General features: G+C 41.2%; 1 protein-coding gene across 1 annotated transcript in view; it reads right to left on the bottom strand.

The window, feature by feature from the left end:
- The window catches only part of LOC146861181 (dynein axonemal heavy chain 11-like), a 2741463-nt gene that overhangs the window by 1375261 nt on the left and 1338422 nt on the right, over positions 1–27780 (bottom strand). Inside the window, exons 42-43 of the mRNA XM_085646213.1 lie at positions 26807–26968; positions 18476–18669 (exon numbers count right to left, since the gene is read on the bottom strand). Coding sequence (XP_085502339.1) covers positions 18476–18669; positions 26807–26968 — 356 coding nt within the window. The remainder of the gene's footprint in view (positions 1–18475; positions 18670–26806; positions 26969–27780) is intronic.

Raw genomic sequence — 27780 nt, 5'->3', positions numbered from 1 at the left:
CATTTTAACTACTGAGATGCGGTCCGCTAAGGAAAGCGGGAGTTTGGCCCATTTCTTTGCACGTTCTGTGATTTGGACTAGGACCCAGCCATAATTTTCCAAAATAACTACCTTGGGGTCCCTGTGAAGCCATATCCCTGGATACTTTACTGGGTCAGTTGACCATGTGAGTGGGAAGTCCAGTTCCACGCATCGCGTACCAGCTGTGAGGGGGAACACTGTTGATTTTGCCCAGTTTATGCCGAGCCCAGAGTAGCGTTCGAATTTGATATATTTGCGAAGCAGTTCTGGGAGAAATGACGCAGGTTCCCTGACATACAGAAGCATATCATCGGTGTTCAGCGAGACTACTTATGGGCGTTGTCGAAATCGTAGTGCTGCTGGTGCATGGCGTTGGGGAGCTTGCAGGCCAATGGCTCCAGAGCCAGTGGAAAAAGCATCGGCGATAGGGGGCAGCCCTGCTGGGTGCCACGCCGAATAGCGAACGCAGTAGATACCCAACCGTTAACACGGACACGCGCTGCCGGTGCCTCATATAAGAGGTGTTTCCACTTGAAGAAAAAGGGGGGTAGCCCCATTCGGAGTTGGACGGTGAACATAAACTCCCACTGCAGGGAATCAAAAGCTTTTGCTGCATTGAGTAACACAGCAACCGCTTGAAAATCGGCCTCAAAGTAATGTAGGGTGGAGAAGACCGTGCGCAAATTGTGCCCCATAGATCGGGCAGGAACAAATCCCGACCAATCCGGGAGGACCAGGTTAGGGATGTGGGGTTGAAGCTGACTGGCAATCATTTTGCCAAAATTTTGGCGTCCATGTTTATGATGGAGAGGCGGTAGGAATCACACCGATTAGCGGGCTTGTCTGGCTTAAGGAGCATAACCAGAAGGGCCTCTTTTAGCGAAGGGGGGAGGGTGCAAAAACATCCAAGAGCCTGGGTGCCAGATCGTCAGCGAAAGCCTTATAAAATTCACTAGGGTTTCCATCCAGGCCCGCAGCCTTGCAAGTGGCCAGCGACTTAATAGCCATCTTGACTTCTTCCACGTCAAAGGGCTTAGTAGGGTATTCGTGTTGATTAAGAGAAAGCCAGCCTAATGCGACATCATCTAAGTAATCATTGATGTCAGTAGCCGACACATGCCCCCGCTCTCCATAAAGGTTGGAGTAGAAGTCCAACACCACCTCACTGATTTCAGGGGAGGTGTAGTGTGCCATTCCCCCAGTGTCCAGCATTTCCGTGATGTAGTCCTGAGTCCGTGGCACAGTCAGCTTCTGAGCAAGCGAGTGACTGGGGTGGCTCCCCTCCCCATAGTAATGCGCAGTAAAGCACCGCGACCTATGCGCTAGCTCCTGATCCGCTGTGTCGTTATATTCCGTTACCAGCTCTCGTATGCTAGCTAGTATAGATGAGGCTGGGTTTTGGGCATATTCGCGCTCTAAAGCAGAAATATCGTAGCTAGTTTATGCATCCAACGCCGTAAGTCTTTTAGAACCCCCGCCTGCGCTCCCATGCAGATACCCCTGATAGTTACTTTAAATGCCTCCCACAGGGTCCCAAGGCTGTCCACTGAACCAGCATTTTCTTTAAAAAAATCACTAATGGCTGTGCCCACCGTGCACCTGAACACCTGATCCGTAAGTGAGGAGGGCTGCAGGCACCATTGAAATGGGGAGCTCTCACAAGTGGGAGCACACATCTCGAGAACCACGGGGGAGTGATCCGATAATGTTTTGGCCAGGTGGCGAACATCCACAACTCATGAGCATGCTAACTCGGAAAGGAGCCAATAGTCCAAGCGGGACCATGTGCCATGCACCGTAGATATAAATGTGCTTTCGCGGGTTCCCATGTGCCGGATGCGCCAAATGTCCTGTACAGCCCCTGCATCTAAAAGACCCAGTAACACCTCAGATGCATGGCTATGCCGCGTCACACCAACTCCTTGTCTGTCCAGTTGTCCATCTAAGCAGACATTAAAGTCGCCGCCCCAAAGCAATTCAACCAAAGGATATTTTGAAATGCAGCGCCAAACATCTGTAAAAAAGGAGGGGTCGTCAACATTTTGGCCGTAGACATTCACTGAAAGGACTCCTATCCCCCCAAGGAGACCATGGACCCTGCTCTGTGTATCCGTTTCAGTGTGGAGCAGAGTAAAAGGGACACCTCTTTTCACCAAGATCATCACTCCCTGAGTGTAAGAGGAGTATGAAGAGGCCACCCTCAGCCCAGCAAACACTGACGTTCTTTTCCGATTGCTGTGTAAGATGCGTCTCTTGCAAAAATGCCACCTGAACGTCCAATTTGTCTAACTGCACTAGCACTGACCGTATCTTCTTAGGACTATTCAGGCCACGCACATTCCAGGTAAGGAACTTTATGTTACTGCCCATGGAATTGCTGAGTCAGATGTATTTAGCATGGTGAGAGATAACGCTGGTATCAGACCGAAGAGGTACAAGAAAAGTACAAGAAAAAAGTGCCCACTAACCTCCCTAACCCACCCACCACAACCCCCCTCCCACTTTAACGACCCAAACTTGCTAAAGCCATCCCCCCGGCATTAACAGTCCCCAACAAGGAGAACAACAGATCCAGAACTGTTTTTGGGGAGCACCCATGGGGGTCCACCAGAGTGTTACGAACCTCCTACGTGACAGGAGGTGGTTGATCTAGAAAGAGAAATATGCAAAGAGTTACAGGTAAATCTCTACAAACATTGCATCAACATGTTTTATCTAAAGTGTAGCACTGTCCCTGCAAGGCAGCTGGACTATGTGATCAAGAATTGCAATATAAGCGGGTAGTGTAGCTATCCCTAGTGGTGAAACAGTTGGAGATGCGAAATTCAGCTCCTAAAGAGGCCGTCATAGGTGCGCGGGTAATCAGGAAGGCGCGGTAAGGCGGGAACAACCCCCCACCCATCTCAAGGTTCCTAGTGCCAGACCAGGGGGGAGAGAACCATGACGCTATTCGGGAACTAGAGACATGACCCCGCCAGGGGATCAGCACTTGGGGCGGAACCCACCACCCCCGTCGGAATCGAGTCCTGCAACAGATTAGAGTGAGCATTCAGCATACAAACAGTACATTAACAAGCGACAGGCAATAGTCATCATGGTTTAACCAGGCAACAATGCGAGTGGAGAAACCCAGCATGATGAGCCCAGACACGTCATGTATGCCCGACAGTGACACATCTATAGAGCAGACCGAGGTACAACATCACTGTTACTCATCGCCCGCTCCACTGTGAACATAGGAGATAAGTTGTCAGGACCGAATATATCCTTGATCAGGGATTCAATAAAAGTCTCCATTCTGTCCGTGTTGGTGGACTCCGGTAGGCCCGTGATGCGAATATTGTTGCGGCAGGATCCGGCCTCCAAATCCTCGTTCTTCACTTGAATAAGTGCCAACACCTTCTCCATGGGGAGAGCTTTGCCCGTCACCTCGCTTAAGCCATGCTCGTTTGTGGAGACTCGTTGTTCGATTTCACCCATCCTTGCATTTTGCTTCTCAAGTTGGGAGGACATATGGTCCAGTCTGTGATTCACTGCCACCATGGTCCCTTTGATGGATTGGAGGCTCTGCATGGCAGGCAAGGTGGATTCCAGCTTAGAGGGGCCCTCCCCAGGGACATCAGCCTCGGAGTCTGAGGCCGCACGTTGTGGCGGCTTGGCAGATTTATGTGCCTCAAACGTGAGGCGAGGCTGCGTTTTGTCAGTGTTCCCCATGGTGGCAGAGAACAAGGCAAAGGTGGGCTGGTCTCCCCAACCGACCGAACCCTGACGTATACCAACAGTAACCAGCAGATCCAAGGAGCAGTAGGCGTGTTGAGCCCGGCAATTCACGACCACCATACGGGGGCTACAAGTGAAGCAGGGGGACTGCGGTACACCAGTCCCAAGTAAACACACCCAGGTAACTGTCACTGAGGTTCAGGGGCAGTATAGGTTGACAACCCCGGCCAATGCTAACAGAATAATAGTGAAAGGAAGCTAAATGCACAGTCCACAACTGCCACTGAACCCTGGACCAGCTGCAACTGATCTGTGACCAAAGGTTGTGACCCACGTAGATTGCCCCGGGGGTAAGTAGTAGGTCACCACTTATGACACAGGTGGGGCCTGGAAGTACAAATTTGAGGAGAAGCATAGAGGACAGAAGGAATGTGTCAGGGTATGCCAGGTCCCAGCTCAGTCACTGCGCAGGATCACACCAACTCTCGCCAATACAGAGCGCCCCGCACCGCACTGCACACACAGGCTGCAGCTTGCAGAGCGCGGCCTAACTCTCAGGCCCTCACCCACTGCGGCAGCTAAGGGCCAGGTGCCCAGTCGCTCCTCACTCACCGTGACCCACTGTCGGCACCTGTCGTCTCGCACAGTGTAAGGCTCAAAGCATCCAGAGCTCGTCCAGTTCACAGCTCGGGCACTCAGCAAGTCTGCATCGATAAGTGCAGCGAAAGCAGGCCGGAATTCCACAGGCCCTCAAGAGCTCAGCGGCCCCAGGACCCGACACTCAAGCAGGCAGCGAAGGACCGCCCAGGGCGGGGCGCACAGTTCCAGCCACGAGCTCTGTCAGGCTGCTCAGATACGGGGCGGATGGCGGTGAACCCCGTGGCCGGTCCCGGCTGTTGTAGTTGGCGTGCCGAGAGGTCTCCTCTACCCCCGCTCACAGGGCGTCACCAGGAATCGGGCTCAGTTTCCCACACACAATAGTAGCCAACCAGTAGTGTTTGTCGATCCGCCAGCAGAGCTACACGCAGCTAGGCGAGGCGGCGGGGCGAATACAATCAGGACGCGGAGGCCACCATGTTGCTGCATGCCAGCTGCTCCTCAAAGTCACAAGTAGCAGCACTCGTAATGGCTCCAGAACAACGCAGCTCACTTCATCCGCTGCAGGTTGTGCTTGCGTTGCAGGGCAGTCAGCGGCTAGCCCCAATGCAAAGATTTCGGGCGGCTAATGGACGGATTAGGACTCAGCCGGGCGGAGCAGCACTAAAGTGCGGCCATCTTGCCTGGCGCCCTCTAGTGCCACATGCTTTTCTCTATTTATTGTGAATGTCCTGTACCTGGCCCTATAGGTTTGAAAGGTAAGATGTGGGAGAGTGGATCATCTCTATGATTTGCATTGATCATTCTCTTATGTATTTGTTTGAAACTGATGCTTATGTGGCATGTTTGTAGGAGAACTGGCTCCAGTGACATTAGTAATGGAGTGTTTGTGAAGGGACTGTGTTGATTTGATTATACTTTGATCTTAGAGTTTTCTGTAGGGGGCATCTGTCACTAGGTAGGGAAGCTAGAATTTATGATGGCATTCACTTTTGTGAATAAGATCGTATGGATTCTCAGATGGATCATTGTGGGTATAACCAGGTCTGAAACATTCTCTTGACCTGCAAAGTGGCTGTCAGAGGCTCTAATCTTTGCAGGCAGGGAATCCCATAGTATGGTGGCTTGAACGTACAAAGTAGTGCCACCAATAGCTTTTATCCTGTCGGAAGGAGTTATTAAATGTGGTGGCAGCCTGGAACGTAAGTTGCCTGCATGGGAATGTTTGGTGCTTTTTGATCTAAGAAATCGGGTTTTATCAATTTATTACTCTGTGAGTGATGCATATTAGACTGATGAGGATCGTCTTGCAATTACTAACCAGTGTACAGCCTTCAGGACCCGAGAGATATGAGTTCTTATATTTAATGTAGAAGTAGTATTACTGCTGAATTCTGCATTTTTTGCAACTTTCTCATGGTTGAGAGTGCAATGCCAAGGCAGAGGTGAAAGTGATGTTGCTAGCTTCATTGTTTGAGGAAATTTAAGCAGTGGAATAGATGCCATTTAAGGGTTTTCATTTGCATAATGTTGATTGGTTCAGCTTTCCGACTTGAGGCACAAATAATTCCAAGATTTTGTAAATCTTTAGCTATTTTGGAAGAGGTCCCAGTTCCCCTGGCCAGAAAGATACTGGATAATAAATTTCCTTTTCTCTTCAGGTCAGTATTTCGGTTTCTGAAGCATTTAACTTGAGGTGATTTCATGTCATCCATTGATCTACATCTACAAGGCACGTGTTGAGCTTTAATTTTGTTATCTTCTTAGGGTTTTCTAATTTGAGCAGTACAGGTGATTTGGAAATGATCTATTTAGCATTCAAGACATTCCAGAATGCAAGTTCAAAACTGTTCATAACGTTTAATAGTGGTGTCATGTATATGTTGAAAAGATGGGAAATCATTGCGGACCTTCTATTTTTATGCAGTAATTTTTTTATGAGAAAAGGGTTGTCAGGTTTTGCAAGCGTTGCCCAACAAGTACAGGCAACAATTTACACCAATCCCCAGAAAGTGGCTTAGTCTAAACCAAGGATGATGTACCGGAGAAAGCCAAATGCCAACGTGGGAGAGCAATTGGTCTGAGAGTGAATGAACAACACACAGCATGCCCAGGTCTTCTTTAACACCGTTCTTTCAGGTATCACGTCTTTGGTTACAGCATAGTTTACATTGAGGCACTCCAGTAACAAAATGGCTCACTATTCAGAGAGCACACACAGGGTTTAGTACAGGTGAAAGGCACAAAACATTCATGTAATCTTTATTTCGATCACTTAAGATCATAAAAGACATTTACAATAGAAACACTCAACCCAGCCATTGGAAGGTGACAATCTTGATTAGATATAAAATATATAAAAAGCATATATTATTCTGTTAAAAAGATAAAAAAAGTCATATTAGTTAAAAAAAGCATAAAACTGATTTCCGATAAGGGTCCGTACTCCTAACTAGTTTTAAAACCTAAGGATGTATAATCATTAATAAGCACAATTATCCAGATTGAGTAAATGGCAAGTATATACAAATTCATGCAGCAATGTATATTAAGTTGGGATATATAAAAGGGAAAAAGAGAACCCCAGCATGTTACAGAGAGCAACCCACCATCTATGCAATAGGGTGCACGCAACAAAATATTAACCTGTCCGTTACTATATCTTTTATCTTCCTATACAACCATTGTTTTTGATGGGCATATTTACCTTTAACATTTTTTTTTAGACACATCCAACTTAGGAATTTAGCAACTGCTAATACGCACAGTACTTCTGTATTGGTTAATAAAATTCTCATGGCAATAGCGCTACTCCTAACACCCATATTTCTACATAGTGGCTGCAACCATTTTCTCCGTGGTGCCCGATACGCTGGGCAAACAAATAAAATATGCGGATACGTCTCCTCACCCTCTACACACAGCTTGCACATACAGTCATTTTCTATATGCCATTTACATGTGAATGTATTTACGGGTAACAAACCTACCCGGAATTGAAAGTATAGGCGTCTGTCTGGAGTAAGTAGACTGTTCCTCTCCACCATGGTCCAATAAAGACCTTTCAATTCTTTTTTTGAAGGGAATTGTTGACCCTCTGGGTCATCCCACAGGTGTCGAACTCCCATTCCAATCAGCGTTGTTTTAATATTGTGCAACCACTTAATTTTACATGAAGTGTCAGCCACCCATACATCTTTTAAGGTGGAAGTATAGTTCAATAACTTGGGGGTAGTCCATAATCTGCGCCAGTAGGCAATTGGACGAAATTTGGCAACCTCAGCCAGTCTACTGCAACCTAGGTAGTAGACGATCGGCTGCAAAGGGGTACTTGATGGTAAACCAATTACCTTTCGCACAAATTTATTCTGCACCAAGGCTAGCGGCCTCAGATCATCGAAACCCCATAGCTCCGCGCCATAGGTTACAGAGGTAATAACCTTAGTATTGTAAATCTTAAGTAGTGGATAAATGGGTTTGGTCAATGACGACTTGTGTTCCTTCAGCAATGCACCTGCGAGATGACCGTGCTTTAAGGCCATAGTTTCTATCTGGCGCTTCCAACTGAGTTTATTCCCTATTGTAATCTCCAGATAATTAAAAACATCTGTTTGATCTAGGTGTACTCCGTGTAGAATGTTCGTCTTTCAGGTTATTTTTACCTCAGTGCTGACCTTTGGGGATCTGTGGACTCTGTTAGGCACCCCCCATGGTATCCTTTTGTCCACACGATGTGCCAAGAATGCGGACAGTATATATTTCCAAAAAAAAAAAAAATCTTTACGACAATTAGGGATTAATACATTAGGGCATTATCTCCATCTAGAGCCTACCGGATGTAGGGAGACTCACCCCTAACATAATGATACTCGATAATTAAGTGGGTTATAATATGCAACAATGTGTGTTTCAGCTTATCTCTGGCTTTAATAATCTGGGGCATTGTTTCCATCAATAGCCTACCAGTCTTAAACAGATGAAAATCTATGCTGGCGAGTTGCCTAATAAGTGGATATAGATTACCCACCACCATCTCCCATCTTCCTCCACTACCGCTTATCAATAAACGTGGTGCTGAGAGGTAAGCGTATGCTATCTTCCTAATATACGTGAGACTAACTCAATAATGACTCATCTAAAATAATGTTAATCTAGATGTTTTCTTATTTATAGATTGTAAAGCTTACAGTGTTTTCGTCGTAGTTATTTTATAAGATGTTAAATAAGTACCACTCTTCTACGATGTGAGTTGAAATACTTTAAAGTGAGTATTGACTATTTATTACTTATGGTACATCTCAGTACAACTAAGTTAGCCCTATGTTACTCAGTGTAGTTTGTTTCCTCTGCCGTTTGACAGATACATCCACACCAATTTCTTGATCTCTCGTGAATAAGCTGAATCATTATGTGGATACGGCGAGTGGTCAACTAACCATTACAGACTACAGGCATCCCCCTAAATTCTTAATCTTGAGGTACATATTTTTATATGTCGACTTATTTCTACCTTGTCATGAAATAATTATTTAGGTTAGGTTGATTAGCCTGAACCCTCACTATGCTGGCTGTTTGTTCAAAATACTACACTACGCCTGCTATTTAGATTCCATAATAAGCTTATTGATAGCCACTTTAATACATATGGTCTTCTTCGGCCCCATTTTTTCTCAATAAATTGGAAATATGTCTTTCCTGGTCTGATCCTCCCACAGCAATGAGTAATATTATGAATTAATTTGTTGCTTAAAAGGGAATTGTGACACAAAAAAATGTTTTTAAAATTTGTAGACATGAGGTCTATAGGATGTTCGTTTACGATTTTTAAGTATATATGTTGCTTTTGTTTTATTACTTTTGAAATTTGACTGTATGTATTGTATGTATTTTATTGTTAGGTATTATTAGAAGTACGATTTACGGAAGGAAGGATCTTTATTACCCGTCCTGAAGAAGGTGGTTCTATAAACTTGTCCACCGAAACGCGTCGACGCTTGAAACCTGAGTTGTATTTGTCCTGGGACCAATTACCAAATATCTGGGTATAGTGAGCTTAGTGGTATTGGTCCTAAGGGAACACAAACCAACACTATTGAAGCACAATTGTGGTGCTTTTATTACAAAATGTGTCCTTCCACCTAATTTGTGTGATTTAGACTTGTGAGGCAGATTGCTTTTTTTAAAAATCTGTGTATATATTTTTAAGGAAATAATTGGCTTTTTAAAAAAAAAAATGTGTGTAATGATTTATTTTGTTTGTATCTATGATGCGCGCTCTCTTTTTTGAAATTTGTTTTAATAAAACATGTATTGATTAATTAAACTTCCTTTATGTATGTTCTTTGTTTAATTGCATTGCTGTGTATTGGATCACCCTTGTGATACTTTATTGGAAAGATCGATTTTCATTCATTTATTGGTTTTTATTGTGCATATTGTTAGTGAGCTCTGAACCCCATATGGCCACTGATTTGGTCTTGGCAGATATTTCCATAAGTTATATCTCTCTTTGACATGATACCTTAGTAGTGCCTCTATTATTCATGTGAGACAGCCCAAAGGGAAAACCTTTTACTTCACAGTATATTTTGGTGCTCTGTTCCTTTGGACGTTATTGAGCCCCTCTCCTTGTTTTACACAAGGTACTCCGTTTAACGACACCCTTTCTTTAATGGCCCGGTGCTTATGGAGGACCATAAACTTAGTTTTACTAGCATTTATCTCCAACCCACGTTCCCTACAAAATCCTTGAACCTATTCAAGGCCCTCTGCAAATCACTCTGAGTTTGAGAAATAATGAGAGTATCGTCTGCAAAGATAAGTATAGGTGTTCTTACACCTGCAAGGGATGGTGCATCGGTCGAGAAAGTAGAGAAATAAGCTACAACTCCGTTAATAAACAATGAGATAATGTTGGCGCCAGAACACACCCCTGCCGAACCCCTTTAGATACAGGGAATTGGTTGGTCATATTGCCCTGAGTACTCCTACGTACTTGGGCATAATTCTCTGTGTACAGGTGTGTCACAACAGATAGTAATTCTGCAAGCATACCTAGATCCTTACAAACCCTCCAGAGTTTGTTTCGAGACACCAAATCAAAGGCAGATTTTAAATCTACAAAGGTGGCATAGATAGTACAACCAGCCAGCACAACAACACGCCAATATATTAAAACAAACCTAAAAACCTGATCTATTGTGCTTACATTGGTGCGAAATCCTGCCTGAAATGGGGACAATATATCCTTATCAACAATCCAGTCTAGTATTCTATTGAGTACCATTCTTGCTATAATTTTTTGGATGGCATCTATAAGACTGTTTGGTCGATAATTGCCTGGCCAGGAACGATCGCCTTTTTTATATATCGGCAGAATCTCGGCACCCTTCCAGGATGTGGGAATCGGAGCACCACTGGATATTGCGTTCGCTAGTATAAGTATATACTCCAGCCAAAGTACCCTGTCATTTTGAAAAAAGTCGGCCGGTACGCCATCAGGGCCAGGAGCTCTACCACTGGCGACAAAAGCCAGCGCTGTTTCTCCTTCTCCCATTGCGAACTGTAATACAGTGGCACAGGTCGGTGCAATGTAGACATCCTCATTCTCGTCTTCTGCCCCTAGGGACAATTGTGATGCATAATGGCAAACCCACGCCTCTGGTGCTACATGGTTATGGGGCAAGGGTGCTTGTCCCCCCTCTCCCCCATTTTACCTGTTGCCAAAAAACATTCACAGTGATGGAATACACACAGGTATACTGACTGGCTTTGAAATGGTGGGCCACAGAGAACCTAAGCCAAGCAGAAAATAAGTGAGTAAATCTGAGAATCGGGTGACATATTTGTCCTCTTCTGATAAGGGAAGGGAATAGGGAAAACTACAGCAATATAACAAAGCCAATAAGAGATTCAAAGAGCCAGGTCCGCATACCAGGCAAGATGGCTGGCAACCAAGGAACCACAGAGGGGAAAAACAACAAAGGTGGGGGGCAGGGACTGGTGAATCAACTATGCAGCAAGTGGAAGGGCCAATGCAACACAGGAGATTGGCAGCCAGCTCCTTAAACCTTCAGGTTATTTAAATAGTGTGCCACCTGCCATGACCCGAAAGTCCCAGCTTTGACTCTTGCTGGCCTGTTGCTCACAGTACCCCAGTCACCAAAAGCTGGTCCACCACAGCTTTAAAGGAATACAAATCACAGTTCTTCTTGTACCAGTCCTCAAACCCCAAATATTGTGCTGCTGCCTGGCAAGTGGTATATGAATCAGGTAGGACTCGTTAATGTAAGAGAAAATCCAAGTATAAGTGATGCTGAATGGTGCATTACTAAGAATTAAGGTACTTTGAAGTACTGTGGCAATAGCTGCTAAAATGTTCAGGAGTAGTAATGGAGCTATATTATTTTTGTAAACTATTTTTGAGATCATCCCAAATTGCAATTAGGGATGATGATCCATCTTCCTGACAGATTCCTGTTTGTAAGTCAGAGGCTAGTTCGTTTCCTTCTGGAAATTAAGAGATCTAACAATATGCTGCTCTCTCTAGAAGCTTGCTAGGGGAAGGGCCTTGGAGATTGGTTTATAGCTGATAAATGTGTAGTGGGTTTGAGATGTTCTTAGGTAATGGGATAGCTGTATGTGTGTTCTCTTCAATACCTCTTAAAAAAATCCTGTGTTTAAGGAGTTATTAGTAATATTTCTGACTGGGATAGCTGGAGATGTAGATACAAGAATCTTAATGAAAATGTGTGGGGAGCAGAGGTCAGATGGGTAGCCAGTTGGCCTGCTGACCTTTAGCAGGTCTTCAGATTTTGAGGCTGTTATCTCTTGAAAGGATGATGCAGATATAGATTTGCAACTGTTATTGTTTTTGATTGTTTATTTGTAGAGCAGTTGTTTCTCTTGGTTGTTACATGAGAATGCACTGTGTCCACTTAAATAATATGTTTCTAGTTTATTTTACAAGTTATGTTTAGGATGGGGAAGAGCTATTTACTGCTTTTTGGAATACAAAATTCTGATAGAAGTTTATAAAGTTACTGGGCTGGGTATTTGGCATTGTCAATCCTGCTTGAGTAGTGGATTTTTCAACCTTTTATATGTATGATTTGTACATTCTGTTGTTTCTTGGCAGACACATTTTTCTTTTTGCATTTTTGTTCTTGGATTTGAGCCATCGCTATTGAAATTTGGAGATTTGTACTTTTCTCTTTTTCATCTCTTCATTCATCCACAGAGCAATCACAATCTTTTTGCTTTGTTTTGAAGTTGTTTTTGGGGATAGCATGACAAATGGAGTGAGTTTTCCTAGTGAGTTTATAATCTCCAGTTGACTGTGGTTAGGTATGATTCCCATTCCTGCATGTTTAATTTGTTTACGGGTCTGTCAGTAAGTTCTTTTGGGGTGGTAAAATTCAGTAGATATTTTAGTAGGGATCTTGAATGAGAAGATGAATGTGTGATGATTGGCGCATGCAACTGGGAATCTTGTTGAATACTGATTACTTTCCAGGTCAGGGAATATGACATCCAATGTATGACCTGCAATATGGATAGGGATGATCTATTGTAAGTTGGGTGTGTTTAGTTCTGATATAAAGGAATTTTGTTTGAGGCATATTTTGTATATCTAACTAGTTGATTAGGTAACAAAGTATACATATATTGGACAGTTTTGTTGATAGATCTGATACAGATATGTCCAAGAAAGCACAAGTAAGGACTCAGTTGATCAGTGGAAGTCTGTAGAGTAAGAGGACGTTGTACATGAAAGTGCAGCTGAGTTTGCATCTAGTAAGAAGGACTTTCCAACCTTTGTTATCTTATCTCTCCCATTTTGGTGAAAGCTAACATATCCTTAAAGACAGTAATTACTCCGTCTACATCCTTTCATTGTATGTAATGGATTGGTATCCAGACATTATTGCTTCAATACAATAGCTTCATGAAGTACTGAAGCCATATATTTTCCCAACTAGGTTTCTATAGTGAATAGTATGTCTGTTTCTGTATCTATTAGTAAATCGAAGATGTTGTATTTGTGTTTGATCATTAAATGGGCATTCATAAACACTGTGGGCATACTAGCTTTTTTGTGGAAGGAATGGTTTGTGTCCTGATTGTAGTTGGTGTTATCCATTGAGCTCTATGTAGATATGGTATCATTGTTGGATGAGATTTGTTCATCATGTGTATTAGAAGGTGAGGGAGCTGGAAGTGCGGCCGAGGAGGTAAGGAAGTAAGATTTTCAGCTGGACTGATCCTGGTGACCTGATGGCTTTCTTCACAAAGACTGTCAAGCAGGTTTTTTGGAGATTATTTTCCAGGGCTTCTAGTATGCTGATTCCCAGTGAATCTAATAGTGCAGCTTCTTGTGGCTATAGTTCTCCAGTTTTAGGTTCAACTGACACTCAAGTTACAAATGCTTGTCTCTTATGCTTCAATCCTTCAGTCATTTGTGATTTAGAGGTCTGTTAGGCTATATTTAGAGATCTCCATCAAGCAGGAGGGGATACCTCTGTCTGCCATGGGGGCGTTATCAGCACCACTGAAAATAGTAACGTTTTCAGAGTGGGATCATTTTATACTGCTCTCAGCTACATTTTTTATTCATCAACAATAAACCCCCAAAGGAGGTGAGACATGGAAAACAATAATTTAAGGGTCTGATTTCGATCTTGACGGACAGGTTACTCAGTCACGACAGTGACGGATATCCCGTCCGCTGAAATATAAACCCCGTAGGATATAATGGGATTTTTATTTCAGCAAAGTGGATGTCTGTCACCATTGTGATGGAGTAACCCATCCGCAACATCTAAATCAGGTCCTAAATCTTTTTCTTCCTGTCTGTGGGGACACTGGGCAATTTCCATGGCTGGTATGCCTTGCATGGCTATACCAGGAAGGGATATATACAGACAGTCAGCCCTTCATAAATAGGGCAGGGTGACTGTCACCAAGACCTGACTAATCTGCGGTAGATGGGATGTCAGGTCAGATGTTTCTGACAGGAGTTTCAGTTGGGGCTCTGTCATTGGCAAGCAAGTGCTTCCCCAACCATATTTAGAGTGAGGGAAACACAACTTTGGCAGCGTTGCAGCCGCTCCTCCAAACTCTAACAGGCCCCATTAGTCCTGGGTGCTCCAATCCATTGTATTGCTGCCCTATGACTCAGTCCTTGTATGCTTTTGTCTGGTTCACTTATGTTTCTTTTCCATAATATTCTTCGACTGATGGCTCTGTCAGTAGGCTGACTTACCCACTTTGTTTTCATCCTTCAATATGTGATTTCTGCAGCATTTCCTGTTAGTTTTTGGGTATAGACTGATGTTTCATCTTATTCCCACTGCGCCATACACATTAATGTTTTTGCTTTGAGGTTTGCTGCTGTCTTCTACAGTGGACAATATGCGTTCATATCTTTTCTTATCCCTGTTTTTGTTTCTTGTACCAACTTTGCTATAAATGTACTTGTTACGGTGTTCAGAACACAGTCATGATACAGTGACTTTTCAGTTCCTGCTGTATGCACACAGGCTTTGTTTCTTCTTGTCCATACCTACATCTGTTCCACCTGTATCAGCATAACAAATTCACTGTCCCATTTCTGTCTATCCAAACTCCAGTTTTGGGGTTGCAGTTTTTTGAAAATTATATGCCTTTGGTGCTATGTTGGGTGCAATGTGGTCTGGCTAAGCTGTTCACTTGCCTCTGTGGAGGAGGGTAGTGTGTACAAAGTATGCTATGTTCAGGCAGGAACATTTTGTCAACTACATGACTTTGTTCCTGGGTGTTATATATCCAAATGAGTTTTGAGCTGTGTTTAATATGTTTCATTAAATTTGATTCATTGTTTGCATATTTTCAACTACATAGAGTAGCATTTTCTGTTGGCTAGTATGTGGGGAGTACTATTGAAAGTCACACAACAGATGACTAAGACATATCGAAGCTGTGATTTAAGTTTTATGCTGGATGTGTGAATGTGGCATACCTTGGTGACAAGTGTTGTTGGAGGTCGTATAAATAATCACATGACTTAGGGAGACAGCTAGAAGATACAGTCTGAACCTTGATAGTGTCCTAGTCTTCCATCGTTTCTAGAAATGGCATCTTCAAGTTATTGCAATTCAGTTTTCTCCAAAGAACATATCTTACCCATAGAAAGCTCCGCAAGATCTGCGATCTTCCCTTAGTGCCGAAGATGTAGGCTGGATGGGGCAGATATATTGCCGGAACTATGGACCTGCCAGCGGATCAAAGATTACTGAGTAGAAATAACAAGAAAACTGACGGGAATCACTGATTGGTCTAACTTTCAAAAAGCAGACCTAATAGGCGTAATGCCTAAACCAAACCATTTCTGGATTCCTGGCTTTACATAAAGCTAAACAATGTTTGGTCATTCAATGTAAAGCTATATAACACCCTAACATGACAAGTGGTGCGCTGTGGGGATACGGTGGGAGAAAGTGAAAGTGGATGCCTTGCATATAAACAATGGAGGGAGGCATAGTGGACTCTGATATAGTCATGTGACTATTTAAGAGTTCATACAATTCAGGGAAGATGAATAATAATAATTTGTAACACAGTGGAAGAAGGGAACACTGCTCTAAATTAGGGAAAAAAAGGCTGAAACCTACTATTCGATAATTGTAGAAAGAACCTATTGTTCTCCCTGGCCTTTGCTCTTCTCCTTCTCTCAGTTCCTCGTACAATGCAGGGAGGAAATAGTGAGCATAGGCTTATTAAATCCATGGACATATTATTCAAGTGGAGGACTGATTATGACAATACACACAACTCAGGAATGCTCTTTCTAGATAGAGGCTTGTTCCTTTCTGAAGTACTTTTATGGTTGATGAAATAAATGAAACATCCATACAAAGAGAAGCACAACTTTAGCAATGCATCCGTGAAAAAGTGGTAAGATATAGCCTAGAGGACAGCAACAAGGAGAAACACAACTCAACAGTACTACGCTTACTTTGAACAGAATCATGCATAACTGAACTGAAATTGTAAAACTTAAAATGGTTAATAAATTAAAAATTGTAGTTAGACGTGTGGTAATAAAAGAGATATGGGATATAAATTAATGAGAAAAATATGTGCCATGAACCATTTGAATCTATTACTAAACTGAAAACTAGTAGAAAACGTTTTTAAAAAAAAAGGTTTTGGAGCTCATGTGAAAGATGCAATGCCTTCTGGGAGCAACAGAGACTACAACAAGGAGTTCATACTTTATCAAGTTGATGCAAAATACATGATAATTAAATTATCATTCCACAGTACAAACTGCCATAACACATTGGATGCACGGTGTGATACCTAGATATGCATTAGAGCATTAGATGTTAAGATATATCCCTGTCTAAACTGAACAGCTATTGCATTTAGAGGGAGCTCTATCATGTGAATAGATTGCATAAGTCCTGGTGTTTGCAGTCAATGACTTACTTACTTATGCCTACTACCCCTCCTGGGGTATAATCCATCAACCAGGACTCTCCAGCATTCTCTGTTCTGGGCTTTTCTTTCAACTTGACTTCAGGTGTAACACATCTCCTTGCAACCAACCTCGAGGCCTCAACACCAGGTGTTTCTTGGCTTTCCTCTTTTCTTTTTCCCTTGAGGGTTCCAGGTGAAAACTTGCTTGGTGGTGTTTAATGGGGGCTTGGGGACAGTGCGACTTATCCAACCCAAACCTCTTTCCATGATTTCTTCATGAGCATGGAGGTGGAAAGTCTGCTGCCACAGGTCGTTTTGGCTGATGGCATTTGGCCAGTGGATTGGGAGGATTTTCCTCTGACAGGTGTTGTTGAAGGGCTGGACTTTGTTGCTGGTGGTCACTTGTTGCCCTCCAAGTTTCTGCTCCATACAGAAGGACAGATTTTATGTTGGTGTTAAAAAGCCTAATATTGGTTTGCAGCATTAGTCCTTTAGAGCTCCAGATGTTTAGCTGAATGAAGGCAGCCCTTGCTCTGCTGATTCTTTCCTTGACGTTGACATCTATGCCTCCCTGCCTGACTGTGACTTCCCAGGAGGTGAAGGCCTCAACCTCTTCCAGAGCATCGCCTGCAAAAGTGACTGCAGTTGGCCATGTTAGCCTTCAGGATCTTGTTTTTCCCCTCTGTGGATGTTGAGGCCAAGTTGTGCTGATGGGGCTGCCACTTTGTCGGGCTTCTCTTGCATCTGCAGATGGGTATGTGTCCAAGGTGTCCACTGGATCCCATTTCCTTTCCTTGTTGTGAATGTCTTCATGATCCAGTCTATGGCCAACAGGAAGAGAAAAGGCGAGAAATAATAACCCAGGAGGACTGCTGTTCTCACTTTGAAGGCTTCCGTTAGATGTCCTCCATGGACTATCTTGCAGGTCATTCCCTCATAAGTGCTCCTGATGATTCTAATGAGTTTATCTGTTTGTATTATATAGTTTATAGTCAATTGGCAAGTGATAAACATAACATGGAAACGTTCCTGCAAGTAGGTCAATTCTGGAAGAAATACAAAGATACAGGCTGGATGCAATTCTGGTACAGACACTTATAAACTTAAGGGGGTATTTTTTCTGTATGAACCATTAAAGAGTTATGTGTTATAAGTGTATAAAATCCATTGCATCCCAGGGCTTGGCTTAAGGCATGAGCAGAGTTAATGCAGGGAACTACTCAGCTATCCAGTGCATGTTTACTGTGTTATTGACCTGGAAATACAGGGGAAGGAAATGTAGCTACACATTCAAAGAGGTGCTTTTATCCAAATAGACAACACAGGTGTGAACATAAAGCGTATGAATGTGAGGTGATGTAGTTGAATCAAGCCTGATTGGTGGCGCAAAGAGGTTGTGAGGTGATCCTAGAGATTATCTAAATTAGGGGTTGATGCATGCATCTGCTATTCATCGATGAGTTGAGTACCTGGTTTTCTGACAAATCTTGCATTCTGTTAAATGTCAATTTAAACTTAACAATTATAAATTCTAGCAATGTATTGTAAAAACGATCCTTGCATGTATCTCTTTTCAAACCGACACAGTAATAAAAGGGTTTGGTTTAAAGTAAAGTTTCCTGCAGTTGATTGTGTTCATAAAGTGTACATGTTAAAGAAACATAACAAAACTCACATGTGTTGTATGGCATCCTGAAAAAGAACAAGGTTCATTGCTGCATGGATTTCATTGTAGTGCTCTAATGCATCAGACAAAATTCTTGTCAGTTTCTCCCAATCAGAAACAGGAAAGTAGCGAGGTTCTCCAACACCATGTGCAAAGTGACTGTACATTAGTGGTTTGTTACTAAACAGGTGCTCATCAACTCCCTGTAATGACAAAATACAATTGAACACATTTTCCGAATAGCATGAATTCACTTCTCTGACTTGTATAATAAGATGCAAAGGCCAGCCATTAGATCTCAATAAATCAAATCATATCAGTAGTAGATGTTCCAATTAAGTATCCAGTTTTTACATGATCATGAGGTTTCAGAACTAGAGCTGCCCTAGATGAAAATTGGAGTATTGGACAGAAACACAACTGATATTCTTTCAACAACATGAATGCTCATTTATTGTTCTTATGTATGCAAGGACACTGTTCGCCCTGATGATGGTTCAAAGTAGTTATTACACTTAAAACCAAAACGTTTACTTAATGAGCTGGATCTACCAACATTTTCCTCATATATTGAACATGGAACAGGAAATTCTCTTTTCTTACCTTCTCTTTTCCTTGACAGTGCTTCAACCTTACCCTGCTATGTGCTATATGTTCAGTAACCTAGTGCGTCTTCACATTGTACTGTTACTCCCACTATATTGCTGCCTGATTAACATTGTATTAAAATGTATTTATTGTATGGAATGATTACAGACCTAAGCAATCATCTGTTAGCAAATGTATGATACCTGAGCAACCTACACTTTGCTGGTCACATTGACTGCCAACTAAATTGGTTCAAAGAACTGAATCAATATTTAGGGGCTGTGACAAACCATAGTTAAAGAATTGCATAACTGTGAGAAATTGGGTTGTTTGTTGACTGGGGTGTGAGCCCTGGTCAAGCAGCAACCACAATCCTTGTCAGAGAAAGGCTCAAGCAAACCCCAAATAAAGCTATGCTCAGCCCCCTGGTAGCTTGGCACAGCGCAGTCAGGCTTAACTTAACTATAAATCCCCCTTTCCTTGGGAATTTTTGCATGAGAACAGGGAGAACAATGGGTTATTTTTCGAGTTATTTTAATGCCTCATTGGGTGAATGATTCTTTAAAAGTAAGCATACATTTGGCAGTTTCTTTAGTCTTTCACTTTTTCTGAGTTTGCTTGTTATTACAATGTAACACCAACGCAATAAATTGAATGCACAGGATGTCCTCAGATCTGTGCTTAAATAAACTCAGTATATGTGACTTATATGGGACTTAATTGTAAGATGTTACTTATGTTTAACACACATTATCTGCTTCTTGATACATACTCAGGAGTAAAGATTAACTTTGTATTTTTAAGCTTTCCAGACTCTTTATCTGAGACAGTTTTGATTACTAAAAAAGCCAGAGTTAAACATCTTATTTACTTTCATGTCCAAACCGCTTCTATGAACACAGAGGAGAGAATCATTATTATCCTTTGGATATGAATTCTTGGGTCACCCTGTTTTGAAGACTCTGTCATGACAAATGCTTTACCCAGAGAGGGTAGACAGATAAAAATGTTTGTCTCCTTCAACTAGCATCTTTGCTTAACATATTCAAGTGTATTCAAATTTAACAGATCATGTCCAGGAATATTAGTGTACTAACACAGAGTTGGCCCTTGCATCCCGTTGTACAAATTTGCTGCTGTACAACTATTAAGCATCCCTCCCTGATTGGCAAGTACTGACAGGCAAGTGCCTATCGGGGAGGGAGAGGCCTTCTATTCATCAACTGACTACTACCTTGAAATTGTCTGCTTTAGTTTTTGGCCTCATTGATATCAACATGCGACCTTTGATTAAGAAAGGCTTATCTATATTGGTTGCAGAAACCAAACAAAGCTCACCAATTTGTGTAAGCCTTGACTTTGGGAACCATGTTTCACCTAGGTACCGCTGCTTAGTAATGCAATTAATAATATTTAGTTTAGTTACAGAGTCAAGCCCAATAATTGTATGAGTGTTTTCTAGAGTCGAGTGCCTTATTTGTTGCATGGTTGGGGTCTCAGTTTGGTAGCAAATATTGGACACATCTTTTCCTGAGCTTCTTTTTGTGGGAGCATCAATTGCAAGTTAATTCTTTCTAAATTGTTGTATTTCTTTTCTATCTTTTTCTTTTCTTTCCCCCTATAGTTTAAAGACTTCATTCCATATGCCTACAGTAAAGTTAATTGTTGGTATCTTTTTAATATGACAGTTACCATCTAAAATACTTTCTACCCCATTGCTGTTCATATATCATGAATAAAGCACATGATAATTTACAGGGTAAACTTTTTATTGTGCCTTTGAGAAATTGCTGATTGACTGGGGTGTAAGCCCTGGTCAAGCAATAGCCACACTACCTTGCAGGATGAACCACAAAAGGTCACTAAATTAACCTGTGCTTATCCCTGTGTAGCTTGGCACAACAATCAGTCAGGCTTAACTTATAGGCAATTTTTTAAAATAGAGTACATTTTAATACACTATTTGACACCAAAAAGAACAAAAATCCAATCAGTAGAACCTGAGCTATGAGTGTTTAAAGTTTTTGGGAAAAATCGGGGCAAGGTAAAAAAATATGGACGACCGCGATGGATAATGGGTCACATATAAGACATGGATTGGGCACTGTCAGTGCTTACCTTTGGACTTGGAAAGATTTCCGAGAAAAACATTCTGAGAAGGTAAAGTTCAGCTAGGTAAGGCTGCAGGAGGTGTTCAAGGAGGGAGCGTCGTTGTCAGATGCTTTGAGTCAAAGCAGCGGTAAAGATTTATACAGTCTGACTTAGTCTTTGAAATGGAAGTTAAAAATCTCCAGCGGGACAAGGCAGGTGGCTTCAGCCGAAGACAGTTCCATGAGGCTGGAAACCCCTTTGGTGAAGGGCTGCTGAAAAGTATTAGCAGCTTTTGAGAAGAACATAGCTGGAGAAGCCGCAAAGTCAAGGAGTTGGTGTCTTAGGTCCTATTTTTATACCCTAGTGCCCTCTTTCTGGAAAGTGGGTGACGTTTCTAGACAGTGACTTTGAAATTATTGGAATTTCCTGACTGCCCTGTCCTGGCTCCAAGCTATCTGTAGGGACAATGTGGAGGTTTTAGGTTCTTTTTGTGAGGGTAAAGCACTCCAAATTCAGTTGCAAGTGGGGCAGTGCTGAGCTCTGCCCCCTCATCCTGACAGCAGATGGGTCATCCAGGCACATCTAATCCCTCTATTGTGTGGCTGTCTGGGAGGAATTTACTGTCCGTTACACCCAGTCATGTGACCCACGCCAGTCTTCAAGTACAGGCAGGCTAAGGGCAAAGCAATGGCAACTTTCTAAAAGTGGCATTTTTAAAATTGTAATCAAAAACCCAACTTTACTTTTTACATTACAATTCCCAAAACACAATACATGACATACCTACCTGCTGCCAATTGGAAATTACAGCTTATCAAATGTAATAAGGAATCCCCAATTTTATCCTAGGGGAGAAGTAGGCCTCACAGTAGTGAAAAACGAATTAAAGAGTGTTTAACTACCAGGGCATGTAGAGCTAAATAGTACATGTCCAACCTTTCAATTACAGGGACCCTGCCCTATGGGCTACTTAGAGCCTACATTAGGGGTGACATATGTAAAGAAAGTGGAGTTTAATGTCAACAATAAGTACTGCAGGCCCACTGGTAGCATTTCATGTATAGGCTCTGGCTATATTGTATTCTAATCTACAAGGGACTTACAAGTAAATTAAATATGCCAATTAGGCATAATTCATTTTAACCATGTTTTAGGGAAGTGAGCACAAGCACTCTAGCACTGGTTAGCAGTGGTAAAGTGCACAGAGGCCTAAAGCCAACATAAATAAGTTCAGCAAAAGTGAGGAGCAGATGCAAAATGTTTTGGGGAAGACCACCCTTAGGCTGACAGGTCTAACGGTGCCCGTGTTATTAAAATGCCCCATTCAAAATATTTAGGGTGCTAATGATTGTAAAAACCTTGTTAAAGTACAAAATGTGTAAGCACTATCAGAACAAGCACATTGCAAAGAAGCAGTAACAGGAAAAAGAGATTCACCTTTAACCTATAATGTTGATAATTTTAAATTTAACTGCAAGTATACATTGTAGTAAATCAATCTGTAATTCCAATTTATGAGATTGCAAATTTGGTGCTTTTATAGCCACTTTGTTAGCCATTTTGAAGGTTTAATGTACGACTATAGAGTTGTATTATTTATATTCAATAAAAGTGGTGCTATTCTGGATGGAGGTAAGGCATTCCCAGGATATTCCTCTGCATCCGAATGCTGATCATCTAAATCATGTAGACTAAAACTTCCTGAACATTTTTCTTAATTTCTTCTATTACATACTGAAGACTGATAAATAAAAGATGAAAGATTAACTACTAAAATATGATTCTTAGTCTTTTCACTGAAATGGACTTGTGCAACTGCCTCTGTCGTGGAAGTATGCCTTTGACCACTATCTTGTGGATATGCTTCACTTGAAGGCAGAGGCATATTACAATTTTAGTGCTGTGATTTGGTAATACTTAACACCAACTAAAAATCCTGCTAAATACTTTGATCTTTGAAAAACCTTTGTAGTTGGTTAGTGGTTACTTTATATAATGATTAGCAGTTAAAAATAGGGAAAAGGGTTGGAGTAACTAATAAACAGGAGTTTCGAACAATGTGTAATAAGCAAAGAAAAGATTTCTTAAAAAGTAGATGTTAATAAAGATATACTGGTGGTGCCAATGCACCTGCAATGAATTAGGACAGGCATCCGCCGGGTATAACCATATTCTCAGAAATCAATGTGGCTATCTCATTACTGGTAACTAGGCTAAAAGAGAAGTTGTGGTGTGCCGATGGGTGAGGATAAAGTTAAAAACAGGCTTGACATTTTAAGAGCTGAAATGTCAGATGGTGGCTATGAGTGGCTAAAAGTGCAGTTTTTGACATTTGAATGAAAAGGCTACCTCTCTGAACCACTCTAAAAAGGTGCTTTAGCAAGAAAGTGATGAAAGTTATCAAAATGTTAAAGATTAATTTTGATGAATATTTAAACTGCTTTTCCAGATGACATGTAAGAGCTCGAAAATACAGAGGGCAAATAACTGAGTTGATGATTCACAAAGGGCCTCCACACTTGTGGTGGTCCCGCAGTCGGGGGGCGGGGGAGTTGCCACACTTAGGTCAGAATCTCCACAATGAGAATTTTCATTGTGAAGATTCCACCTTAGTGAGGAGACTCCCCCACAAATGTAGGGCCTGCGCCACGAGTGCGGAGGGCCTTGTGAACCAGGCCCTCATCATTTATACGGTTCTTTCTTGACCTTGCTGTGCTGGTTCCATGGCATAAGATGATCTGCAACTTTCAACATGGCTCTATAAAAAATCTCCAAATATATGGTTCATCCAAGACAAGATAGACACATAGGGCGTCTCCTGGAGGACTCCACAAGTAACATTGGTGTGTCTACTAGTATCCATAACAGGATTGTTTACTTTTGGTTGATTGTTAGGGATTTCAAAATCAAAATCAAAGAATAGGGAGAAAGTGATACAGTTGTGATTCATCTGTGTCAATCAGACTTTAACTAATCCTTTGGTGTATACCCCATAATCCATAGCCCAACTCAATTTCTTTCTGTGAGTTTTTAAATATTTTTGTTTGATGCATTTTACCAGGGATAGTTTAATTAAATAATGTTGTTAATCTCTATGCAACTTTGTTACATGTGTCTCTCCCTTACTCTTTTCTACTTATTTTTACCTCATATGAGATAATACTCCCTGAAAGACTTCTTTCCCGACTATTGTCTCCTGTGTGTTGTTTCTCTGTCCCCTTCCTAATTGCCCATGGTGTTTACAGCAGTTTAGCATGCAGCACTTTTACCTTAGTCCTTTTTGATAACCCCATAATCTTCTTTTAGTCCTTTCTGCATGTGCATTCATATTTACCACTATGTTAGCCTCAAGTACTTTTTTCCTTGTTCCCAATTGCAGCACTGTGTTTTGTGCCATATAAGGCAATACCCTCTTCTTCCAATCCCACCTTGGACACTGCATTACCTTTCACGCTTAACTCTCTTCAGTGCTTGTTTCCACTGTTTCCTCTGCTTCTAATGCCTGCCTTTCTCCAGTGTATCTTCCCAATGTCTCTGCTTCCTCTGTGGTACAGCCAACATTAAAGCTGCACCTCTATCACTTCATGAACTGACATAAGTATTTCTGTGTCCTTTGTCATGCTATGGGAATTCAGGGAGGGGAATTGTAAGCGGGGTGTATTGTAAGCACGCTATTCACCCGCGAGGGTCTCAAGGCATTTTATATATGAGCAGTGAACTTATTTCAGAATATTTTTGCAATATCATTTCATAAGAAGAACTGTTAGTGGGGCAACTCTGGAACGAGGTAGCTTTCATCTCGCAAATTATGATATCGTTCCAATGTCCTTGATTAAAGAATTGGGACAAGATTCTGTCCCTTTCTCCACACCTACTAAATAGTACTTCTCTCTCTTCCCCTTCTTTTCCATTCACATTCACAATAGTGAGACCTAAAAATGTCATGAAATGCTATCCACTCTGGGAATAGGCTTTTGATTAATTAACAGTTTCTCTGTGGTAACAAGCCTTCTATGGAAACATGAGTGAGCAGTAACTGGGAATGTGATTTCTTTAACAAGTGATAAACTGATATACTCACAATATGGTAATATTGAGGCCTTTGCCAAAACTGAAATTCTTATACTTTTTTTAAAACCATTAAGGTCATGAAGAAATACACATAAAATGCCCTGAACTAATAAGCAAAATGGTACTACTAGTATGTGTCCCAGCTAAGAACCATACTGAATGTAAAAGCTGTTTCTACCTTTGACAAATAGGTCAAGTTATTAATGGCCTTATAGAATACATAGATGCATCTCATACTATTGGCCCATCAAGGATGAAAAAGCTAGGAGCTACTGCCCATTCACAATTTTACTACAGAGCATTATCACTTGGTAACTGATGTTTCCACACATTATGAGCTGACCCCAGCTTCTCGTGCCTGTTATTTGGGAGCAGTTACTGAACAAGAGATAATACTCACATTATAGGGAAATGATGCGTAAATATAAGGAAGGTCTAGGTAATGCTGATAGGCAGTGATAACGCTAATCACAAAATATAATGGGACTCCTACAATCTTAAGCAAAAATGTCAACAAAAGTAGTGCTAAAATAAGGGGACATACTAATTTTACACTGTGTCAAATTACAGCTTTTATAACTGATTCTGGCAGTCATAGTCATAAAGGACACTCCACCTACTGTAACAGAATGATTAGAATAGAAAATTTCATTTTCTACAAGCCATTATATTTCTAGAATTGACCTAGAAGTGATGCACAGAATATTTTTTGAATATTTTGCCTCTATTGAAATAGGTAACTCTGGCTGTTGGTAACCTGAGTGAAAGTGTCATTCAATATAATGAGACTAATGAATGTTTGACTTTGTTCATGAAAGTCAGAGGGTGCCTTAAAGCACAATTAGAATGAATACATGTATGCATCATTGTTTGAAATACATAAAGGAAACTGGCAATGATTGACCTTGCCTACAGTCCTTTTTAAAGTGAAAATTTGATCTGCTCTGGGCAGATATTTGAACAATAGTAGATCGTTGTGAAAGAGTCACCTTTATACCAAGGCAAAAATTGGATAGATAGAGATAATATCCGTTACAAAGTTCAAATTCACCAGTCAATTTACTTGTGATGGTGTCATATTTAATTTTCATAAATTAATTTTACGTTATTCTTTCCATTCTATAAACACTGGATATAATTGTTTCACACCTTTATGGAGAAAATAAAGATTCAGAACTAGAGAGGAAGGACCAATACTACGGATCCTACAGTATTTGTATAACTTAACTGTTTGTGATTTGCTGGGAGACTACGGTCTAAAACAGTGGCTAAGGAGCAAAATCATAGGAATGATCCATATGCTGTTTAGGAGAACTTAATGTTTTTTGTGACATTGTCTTCATCTTTATCATATTAATGATTCGTCTTTTTACAGCCCGTGTAATGGCATGGGTTTTACACACTATTTGCATTGCTTTATGAAAGATTTTATGCATGGAATAGGTCTTGAATATATATCTAGCAAGTAAAGACGAGAATAAATGAAAAAGAGAGCAGGAGAAATATAGTGTTGTGGGATGGGTGAAAGATGGTTTGTGTGAGTAACATTTTGGGTGTTATATGGTTATCACATATCATATTATACTGTACCTCAAAAAATCTTTTGGCAGTGTCAATGAGCACTTTGTTAAAATGCTCAATGTCTTTTTCATCCATAAGCTTGTCTGCATACACACGGGATGATTCATGAAGCCATAAATTGACTAAATCAATTGGCAGGTGAACACACTCTGGTGAAGCAAAAAGCAATCCCTGCAAAACAATTTGTTTGGTTTTAATTAATGGTCACTCATAATAGCAATTGTAGAATATTTTGCAAAACTCAATATTACCAAAGCAAAATGATCTATGTCTAAGTACAAAAAAACAATGATTCACATCTTAGTATTCATAAAGTTACCCCAATCAGGATCTACACCATTTCTTAATTATATTTTTTTTGTTTGAATTTGCATGCCATTTTTCAATGTAATGAAATGTATGGTTCTTTAGAGGATTTGTCAAAAAAGTTTCCTGATGTAACAAAATGCAAGGGATTACTTGTGGGAGCATTTAGAAATTGCAATCTACGTTGTATCACTCATAACACATCTCTTTCCATCATTGACCACAGCAAACTCTATTGTTCTTTGGACTCTAAAAAATGGCCTTTCTTAGGTCAATTATTTACAATGTATTGTATCGAAATCAAATCAGTACACTATATTGTAGGATTAAAAATAAAAGAACTGTATTATGCATGTATGGGATATATGTATAGTGAAAACATGGCCGAAGGTCAGTAAAGCATATTATCTTTTGGAATATGCACTCAGTGGGTGCAATTCATAAAGGTAAATATACATGTGTATATGTACTCACATGCTTATTTGCTCATACATCTAGGTGTAAAGAAAACAGCTAGTACCTCCAAACAGAATATATGGCACCTCAACCAGCCTTGTGTCTCCTAGTTTATTTCACCATTTAAAGTCAACAGTTTAACAAACAGAGTTCATGCATTTCAAAAGGGCTCTTTGATCATAACCATGTTTGCTCCTGGGACATAATTTTTATTATGTATA

Source organism: Triturus cristatus, chromosome 3_1, assembly GCF_964204655.1.
Source record: "Triturus cristatus chromosome 3_1, aTriCri1.1, whole genome shotgun sequence".
Classification (NCBI taxonomy): domain Eukaryota; kingdom Metazoa; phylum Chordata; class Amphibia; order Caudata; family Salamandridae; genus Triturus; species Triturus cristatus.
Note: the sequence above shows the minus strand (reverse complement) of the source record. Positions and strands in the feature narration are given on the sequence as shown.